The following is a 9,757-nucleotide window of genomic DNA, read 5'->3' as shown; positions in this document are numbered from 1 at the left end:
TATATATATATATAGGTACAAATGTAAAAAGCGAAAAATTAATGTTAGACATGTTAACACATGAAAATTTGGTGGTATGTATGTAAATGCCCTTTTTATTTTTTATATTAAGGTTTGGTATAAAAACAATCGTCTTACAGTTTTAATGGTAATATAAACATTAGCAAAATACTTAATATGAGCATGTTATGAATAATTAATTATTCATTATGGAAGTTTAAGGATGGAGTAAATAGCCTAACAGCATATTCTTAGACTAGATTAATGGTCTTAGCTCAAATTGGAAGAAAAAAAAAAAAAGGTGGGTACGTTCACATCCATAGCACACAATTCTTATGTATTTAGCACTTCAGTATTTAAAACCTACGTATGCTTCTATTAAAAAAAATGATACTTGTGATAGTTTTATGTGATATTAATGGTATGAAAGCTGGGCATAAATATGAAAGCTTAGGTTTAGATATGCAAATACATCAGAATTGTGCGCTATGCATCTAAATGTTCCAAAGAAAAATAAAGCGATATAATTTTGCATAAACACAGGCTTATTCTAGTTGCAAATCTGCATCAAACAGGTTTCAATGAATAATATTTCGACTTAAGAGTTTTACTTACAATTGATTAATTCAACGCGATAATATTAGCACTATATTTGTCCAGTGCATTAGCGGAAGAAATCATGATTCATCACTAAGAGTCCAATTTTCACAACTGAAAAATGGATAAAATTCTTAAAGTATTTTATCTGAAACTATTACAAACGTTAATAATCATAATTATAATGATCTTAGGACCTAATTGCAACCTAGAAAAAGAAAAAACCACCTACTATGGAAGTTTCAATGAATAATAATATAGCTTACATAAAATAACAATTAAGCCATGCCAAAATTGCAAAGTAATAATAAAAGTGCAGTATCTCGCAGTCAAGGTTAAAAGAGCACAAATGTGAAGCACTCTAGCAAGACTTCGAAAATTGAAAAGTAATAACCATGCAAGATGCTTTTTTGAGCTCGTACAAGAACCTCATCAATATTTTATTCCAAGTTCTTTCAAAGTATCATCTTTGATCATTCAATATTCATGCACACAAACGTTGCATAATCCATAACTTGCAATTTTAATTTAACTTATCAGCCAAAGTGAGGTAGTTTTAATTCTTCATGTTTACATATTTCATTTAGTTATGAAGCATCACCATGCTTCATTTACTTCGCTTATGATTCATTTTGCCATTTTAATGAATAACCAGCTAATACAGAAACAGAACCAAACAGAGATTCAATGTGCCAGTTTACTCAGCATCTAAGGTGTTACTGTGCGGATGTCTCCAAAACAGGATCTAGAATTTATTTAGTGCAAAAAGTTCCCACGGGATGGTAGTACGTAATGTTGAGGGATAATTATATGAACTAGGCCCCACCCCTAATATACTTACAGTAATCTCATGCAGAAGACAACCAGAAAATTTGCCTTGACAAGGCACAAAAGGGAAACAAGGAGGGCCTGGGATAAGAAACAGAGAATATCAAAGAGGGGCTACCTATCTCCTAAAATGGTTCTACTAAATTCAGCTACTTGGCATGTTCAAAGACAAGCCTAAGCCTTAATCTGGGGCCAGAATACATACAGCCTAATTACAACTTTGGTCGAGCTCATACCAAACTCAATTACCCAAATAAAATAAACCATAAAAAGGAAAATTTACATACCTAGCATACAATTCTCATGCATTTATTTGTCCCACACCAAAACATTCATATTTACACACACACAACACTTAGGTGCTTTGAACCAATGCATGAAAATGTGTATACCACTTTTAAGAAGTGGTAATATGGTGCCATTTTTTATATGATACTCTGTGTGTAAATATGAAAGTTTAGGTATGAGATATGTAAATGCATTAGAATTGTGTGCTATGTATGTAAATGCCAAGCAAAAAAAAAAAAAAAATCACTGCTCTGGTATGTCAAAGTATGAGAAGAATTGTAGCCTCAAAACAGCAGTCACGACTAGAAAGCTTACAATATTTACCTTAGTGATAAATCCAAGATTCATGGCGGTTCAAATAGTAGGAAGTGCTAAGCGATTTGGATGGACATGCAACAGATGCAAAAAACAACACATCTAAAAAGCATTTCTCTGACTCTCAGTCCCTTGGTCATGAAAGGCATGATTTAGAAAGGCCAGACTCAGTTAACTAAGAAGAGCACTCCATTTCTCTATATAAATGTGAAGATATAAAACTCCAATGTCACACCTCTCATTGTCCAAACAAAGGAGAATAAGAAAGCATGCAAATGAAGTGGAAGACAGTTCAAAACTGCAGTTACCATGCTCATCTCTTACTCTCAATGCAAATTGGAAGAAAGATGCAGGCCACTTTGGTATATCATATTATTCAATTTCATTAGAGAAAAAATAAAAGCATAAAATAAGAAATAACCGAAACCTAAACTACACAATTAATACAGGTTAAAGCGATCAACATTTCCAAACATTGGAGAAAGCAAAATAAATAAACAAGTTCTATTTAGCAATAGCCTTCCAGTACCTGTTTATGCTTCAACTGTAAAAGCTATTTTAGAGCATTGAAAAAATAGTTTTGAGAAACTAAAAAACAAATTATTGTATAAAAGTTGACTTAGCTTTCTTAGACATATTTTAGATAGCTTCTCCAATAAAAGATCTGATAGTTTTTTGCTTGTTCATTTAATAAATTAATCCTAATTTTTAATCAAATATATACAAATTTAAAGTAGAATAACATATTAGAGCATATTAGACATTCAAACACTTCATAACAAAGCTACAACATTTACATACCTGAAAACCAGAACTCCTACAGCTCCCTTAAACCTAATTTTACTAAACATCAATACAATTTACTGTTTACATAATTAAATAATCCTAATTTTTAATCAAATATATACAAATTAAAAATAGGATATCATATAATAGCATATTTGTCGTTCAAACATTTCATAACAAAGCCACAACAATTTCATACCAGAAAATCAGAACTCACAGCTCCCTTAAACATAATTTTACTAAACATCAACACAATTTACTTGACATTAAAAAAAAATAAAAGACGAAATTGCCAGAAAGATCCAAAACTTCCTGATAAATCAGCAAGCAAGGAATTTAAATTTCATTGGAGGAAGCGTAATAACAAACAAAGTTTCACAGTATTCCAAGCACAGGATAAGACAAGGTCACAAATACCAAATCAGATAACATTTTACCAAATGTAGGAAACATGGTCCCATTTGGTAGGCAAGTCACACGACAAAACATTAATGCATATAATTACTAGAATTACAACCCCAGACATTTGAAGTTTATCCTTCATAGAGAAACCAGAAATATCAAACATTGGAACAAAAAAAGCAGCAAAACAACCTAGTAATCATGCAAAACGTCATCAATATGCAACTAGGAACGGCACGTGCAAAGAAAAGAGAGTAGTCTCCATAGAACAAAGTTCTCAAAATACTACGCTACTTATAGTGAATCCAAACAACCAGAGTAAACCGTACTGCAGAGAAGACAAGCAGAAGCATCATCAAAGATTTTGCAAACATCAACAAAGCAGCTTTCAGAAAAGCCATTCAAAGCATTTGCTCCCAAGAGTTGTCAGACACCTGAATAGCACACCCATCATAATTCATTTAATCAAGTGATAAATACAAACTATAATAATTAAAATATTACCGAAAAAGAAGACAGGAAAAAGGAATGCGCGATGGAAAATATTACGATCAGCCAATACAAGAAGACCTTAGATTATAAAAGACAAAGGCATTTAACCTGTGAAAAAAAAAGGCAAATAAAAAGTGCAAGATATTCAACGACTGCACGTTGGTTGAAGATTCCTGTAATATCGAATGATCATCATCAAGATCCATGCTAATAAACTGCTACAAGTTTTCTTAACAGTAGCTCATGTAAAATCGTTTGCACAAATTTTACATATGCAATTAAGGCTTCTCCTTTGACACAGCTTTATCAGTATTTTCTGTTCTTGAAAGAGGAAGAGGTATTTGTAAACTGTTTGGCTGCATATTTATCTTGAGAAGGTCTCTGTAAAACTTCATTCTTATATTACTAGAGGCAAGTTATTCTAAATTTTTTCTGTTTCCCATGTTTAAATGATAAAAAAAGGCCCAAAAAACCATCACATCTCCATCTCATCATCATCAGGCCTCCATCTGCTCGTCCGGATCATGTTTCCTGCGTTATATGATATATATTTTAAATATTTTTCATTTATATATTTTTTTGTTTTATGCTAAATTAGGTCTTAATACTTTATTAATATTTATTCCGGACATTTAACATTTGATAATTAAAAATATAATTAAGCAAAAAAGATCATCTGATATCATTAAAATATAGGGGCATTTTAGTCTTTTAAGTTAAAATAATAACAACAAATAATTTAAACAAATCAATAATAAACAATTTCTCAGTTTCAAACAACACACAAACAACAAATTATTCAAACAATATCATCAGCTCGAGCTACAATTAGCTTTAAAAGATATTATAACAATAGTCTGAATGGTAAAGTAGTAAAAAAAAAATTCAGAATAGACCCTTAATGCTATCCATCCGTTGGTCCACCTTTCATAACATTGTAAAACCACATTCTAAAATTTGTAATAAATTCTAAAATAGGTTTCTAGTAATAAGTACCAAACTGAAATGCCAGAAAAACTAATAAACTGAGCGTTGTCAATAAAAAATAATCTAGAAAAAGGACTTCTCAACACCACTAAGAAAGAAACAAAATTAATGAATGCATGACATGACGATTTTCAAAGATACTCAAAACTTAAAAAATTTTGGCAAAAACTTTAGACATATAGGCAAAATGAATCATAAAAAAAACTAAGGCCTAAAATCACATGGGATGACCGACCAATGGAGAAGCATTCACATCTATAAACTAAGATCATCTTTAGAAAAAATATATCACAAATAATATTTGTGCAAGAGTCCGTAAAAGACTTTCGACATCCACAATCAATTCGCAAAAAAATACCACCTCTAAGTTAAATAACAATAAAATAATACAACTAAAATTTCCATAGTTTTTCAAAATATCAACCAATAAATACTAAAAAAAATAATTCAAAAAAAAACCATTATACTGAAATTCATTAAATACACAGCTATCAGACATATAAGATATATATAGCAAAATAAAATAAAGAAAAATACATCAGCTAATGAATCATCAACAGAATAAGGAGAAATTGTAATCAACAAGAAGCAGAAAATAAATAAATATGAAAAGATGCTATTTATGAGATTTGCAGCATCAAAAGAAGCACAAACAAAAGTGGAAAAAGTAATCAGAAAAGAATAAGGCAATGAAGTGAATTACATGGGCCATTACTATTTTAAATTAATTGCAAAAAATTTACCAAATGACAAGCAAAAAAAAAAAAAAAAATCGAAGATATGATGTCACCAAATTACCTGAAATTACGAAAGAGCAGTTGACTATAGGTATAAAGCATTCCTTTTTCGAAATGAATACAAGAGAAGGCAAAAGAAACTCAGGTGGCGGCATGTTCTACCCAATCACTTGTAGCATATAAAGGTGCCAAGCAGCTAAAACATGAATAAGTATAGCTTTAAACTTAAGATTTTCAATTTTTTTTAAGTCATAAACCAAACAAATTTCTATCTGCTTGGTCATTTCATATTTTATCATTAGAGCATCAATAAAAGGCATCACAAATCATATTACCAGCACAAGCAAGCATTGTCAATATAAGGACAGCAATCGTAGCTTTCAGGTCAAAAGCGAAGAAAAAATTTAAACCTAGCTTTTTTGCCAAATTATTTTGCAGTGACCAAAATACAACTAAGGTAACAGGAACAGTTTTTATTCCAACAGGTTACATGAGGTGATGTTGTGTTGTCCCTATTCTTATTCATACAGCTTCAATATTTCTGATTTCTAACCCAGTTTCAAATTTCCCATTTCTGCTGCAGTTGTTGCCGCAGGCTCTTTGGTCCCCTATTTGATCCTACTTGGTGACCATAAATTAGAGGGAAAAAACACTTCTATGGCTCAATAGAATTTAGTTTGAAGGTTCAAAGCACTCTCCGCCTTCTGAAATTCCATTTCATCATCAAGTATGAGCTTGAAAAGATTTTGCGAGAGAAAACATGAAATTTATTTATTGGTTTCTTCTTCCCCAATTTTTCTTTTCCTCTCTTCATTTATAAATTTCCTTTGAATGAACAAATGAATTCTGTCAAATCTTCTACAATCGCATTGTCCTTCTTTTGCATGAAATCTCAATCATAGGTGAATATCACAGATCCTTATTTTTTAAAATTTTACATAAAAAGAAAAATTCACATACATTGGATTTTTCTATTTTTAGTTTTCAGTGAGAGTTGTAAATAATTGTTATAAGATAATAGCTTATTTTCAAGTAAAAATTGCATGTTTGTTGGATTAGTTTATTACATATAAATAAGTATTGAATGCCACATATACAAAAGAAAGCCTTGACTGAACATCCTGCATTACTCATTGATGCTTGAATTAACATCAACTAGTCTTGTCTTAAACAACTATAAATAACACTTAGCAAATATTCTAGCTCCTGACAACTCAATCAAAAAAATCAAATAAATTATCAATAAGACAAGAAAAAAACCAAAATGATAAACAAAATTTACTGATAGCAAAAATTTCCGATTTCCACTGCTTAAAAGTTCACACGTCACTTTATCATAATTAACTGTAAAAGTTTTGAAAAATATGGCCACAAAAGCATTACTTCCTTTCATAGCTGAATGTCAAAATCCTTTCTCATTAGTTCCAATGAACCATATGAAGGTGGGCAATCGACATGAGAATGTGAGTGTAAAGCCCATTAACATGTCAATGCTCCATGCAACAAAACTCCAACAATCAAATATCAATAACTTAGAAATACTTTTTTTATCTTTATATCTCTTCTTTTTTATTTTAAAAAAGTAAATAAATAATTACACGTAACAGAAAAGTTTTGTAGACTTTGCCTTGTGCATTGCCTTTAAAGTTTAAAATACACAAAAATAGCATATCTAACTCAATGAGTTTAGACAACTACCAATGGCAACGCACCTCTTTTTTTTTTACTTTTATTGAAACATACAATACATCCCTACACCCAATATATAAGCAAGTAAAAATATAATAATACAAAGCACACAATTGTGAAGATAAGTGATGATTAACTGTAATTTAAATAGTTGTGCCTACCAAAAAAAGATTCCTAGGAGACAAAAGAAGGCACCTATGGCTTCATAATTATATCCACGTACACAAAAGATTATTCAAATTGATCAAAATTCAAATAAGGCATAAAAAAACTAAAAAAGAAATAAATTTTAATATTGCATACATACACAATGACAATAGCAAAATGCAATTGAATGTAAAAAACTAAGAACATCCAAATGCATGCTTCAAACCCATAAATAGTATAGAACTTTCAAAACCAAGAAAGCTTCTCAACATGGTTGAAAGGTACCTAAGAAACCTCCATATATACTCCAAAGTTTGCAATGGAATAAGAAAACACCAAAGGTTAATGAGTGATGTCTCGACATCTAGTATCTATCAAGCTAAACCAGAAGCCAACAATCACAATGGAATGAAGAAGAAAACAAAAAACAAGAAGAAGACGGGTTAGCAACTCGATCATATTCATATAAACAACCATTCATGAAGAAAATAAAAAAGCATGCAATATACAAAATGACATCACATACCGCAAATCATAAGCCTCTTGCAAGTATAACAGCATTAGAATTAATTTGTTAAGATAAAAATCAAAGTACATGTTATTTTACCCCCTAAAAAAACCAACTCACCTTCAAACATACAGCATTTATAAAGAAAATTTTTCATAAATTAAATTGAAATTAATTGTTTGAAGGTTTCACCCAAAAAGGTTTAAACATGACAAGAAGTAAAATGTAAACCATGACTTCAATAACAGAATGAACAATAGTCACATAAAAAGGTCAGACTCAGAAACAAACACAAATAGAAAGCAATGCCCCGCTAACTGATATGCATCAAAACATTAAAGTTAGCATCATTGAAAAAACTCCAAAAAAAAATAATCTAATCTACCAAAACCTGAACCAATATAACAAGTTATTCTAGAGCAACACAAACGACAAGCAGCAGGTCAATATTTTGTAGCTAGTACACCTAAGTAATTTAAAGAACCAAAAAGTATAAATACTGTTTGACACATGCTTGGAGAGAAATATAAATGAAATAGAGTATCGCTACAATCCCTGAGCAGAATCCAGAATAATTTGAAATTTTATGGATCTTTGTGGCATATATACAAGAAGATAGCAATGAGAATTTATATAAAACTTTTAACACCTAAGTTTGAAATATAATTTTCTCGTCAAGAAAACAAATGAAGACATCAAACATATGAAATAAAGAAATCATTTCAATATAAAGATAAATCAGTACCATTGAATATATAAAAGAAACGAGACAGACAACCCTCAAGGCATCAAACCATGGTACAATTGTAATCACAAAGCATACCATCCAATATTCAGGTGATCTAAAAGTTATTCCAAAATCAGCTAAATAATGAATCAAAAAAATGAAGCATGCTATGTAAATATACATGAAAAAAAAAAATGGAGGAAAACAATTACCTTAGAAATAATGGGGTAGGTTGTGATGCATGCCCCCACCAGGTGGAATCCGGTGTCCAGGAGATGAACCTGCAGGCTGATGGTGCTGACCTTGGTACATGGAAGAAGAAGAATATGGGCCGCCCTCAGGAAAACTGCTTGTAGGCATACCAACAGAGCTTGCAGGCGTGCGATAGAAAGAAGAGCCCGTGCCCAACCCTCCATAGCCACCAGAGCCTGAATACTGTAATGAATAACCATACGGCCCACCACCCATACCACCTCCTGCATAACCCCCAAATCCAGAACCAGCCAGTGAGGGAGGAGCCTGACCGCCCACTGAAGGCAAACCCGTGTTTCCTAAGCCAACAGCTGATTGCAAAGGAGTGTTCAGATTGTGATTGTGGCCGATACCTGTCGCAACTACAGGGTACCCGCCACCGCCGGAGAAACCGCCATAGGAAGATAAGCCGCCGCCAGGGCCACCAAACTGGCTTGAGAAGGAACCCGGTGTTGAGGACTGAGAACCCATACCGAGCCCATCACCAAGGCCATCAGCTCTGATGCCTCCCAGTGGTTTCCCTGGAGCCCCAGAACCAGAAACAGCGGTCCCAGGTTTCCCCTTCTTCCCATCGATGGCCAGCTTACAGTGCAAGGTGTGTCCCTCAACATTCTTTACAGGGTCAACAAGAGCCGCTTGAGCACCTTCCACTGTCTTATAAATGAACAAAGCATAGCCCTTAAACTTGCCCGACTGACTGTCATAACCCAGTGGCCCTTCCTCTATCTCCCCATAAGAACTAAAGAAGGACCGGAGACGCTCAAAAGGCATCTCAGATGGGACATGACCAACGAAGATTTTCCGCCTAGAAACATCGGTAGTGGGAGGAACGGAAGGAGCGGTAGCTGCGGGAGCTGCGGGAGCTGCGGGGCCGGTAGGTCCATTAGCGGCAAGCTGGGTGACAGTCATGCGGCCGTCAATACTCTTGTTGGGCTCCTTGAGCGCAAGGATGGCTCCGTCGACGTGGCGGAAAATGATGAATCCGTAACCCTTACTCTTTCC

General features: G+C 33.0%; 1 protein-coding gene across 3 annotated transcripts in view; it reads right to left on the bottom strand.

Moving 5' to 3' along the window:
• LOC110026829 (UBP1-associated protein 2C-like) overlaps nt 1-9,757 on the bottom strand; it is a 10,688-nt gene that overhangs the window by 340 nt on the left and 591 nt on the right. The window contains exons 2-3 of one of the 3 annotated variants that reach the window (XM_020727987.1): nt 8,716-9,757; nt 3,176-3,650 (exon numbers count right to left, since the gene is read on the bottom strand). In XM_020727987.1, coding sequence (XP_020583646.1) covers nt 8,717-9,757 — 1,041 coding nt within the window. In that variant the 3' untranslated portion in view covers nt 3,176-3,650; nt 8,716. Of the gene's footprint in view, nt 1-3,175; nt 3,651-3,737; nt 4,240-8,715 lie in introns of those variants that run through there. The other 2 variants (XM_020727988.1, XM_020727990.1) reach the window with 2 other exon arrangements.

The sequence above is a fragment of the Phalaenopsis equestris genome, unplaced genomic scaffold (assembly GCF_001263595.1).
Source record: "Phalaenopsis equestris unplaced genomic scaffold, ASM126359v1 Scaffold000402, whole genome shotgun sequence".
Lineage (NCBI taxonomy): Eukaryota > Viridiplantae > Streptophyta > Magnoliopsida > Asparagales > Orchidaceae > Phalaenopsis > Phalaenopsis equestris.
This window is presented reverse-complemented; position numbering and strand designations above follow the sequence as displayed.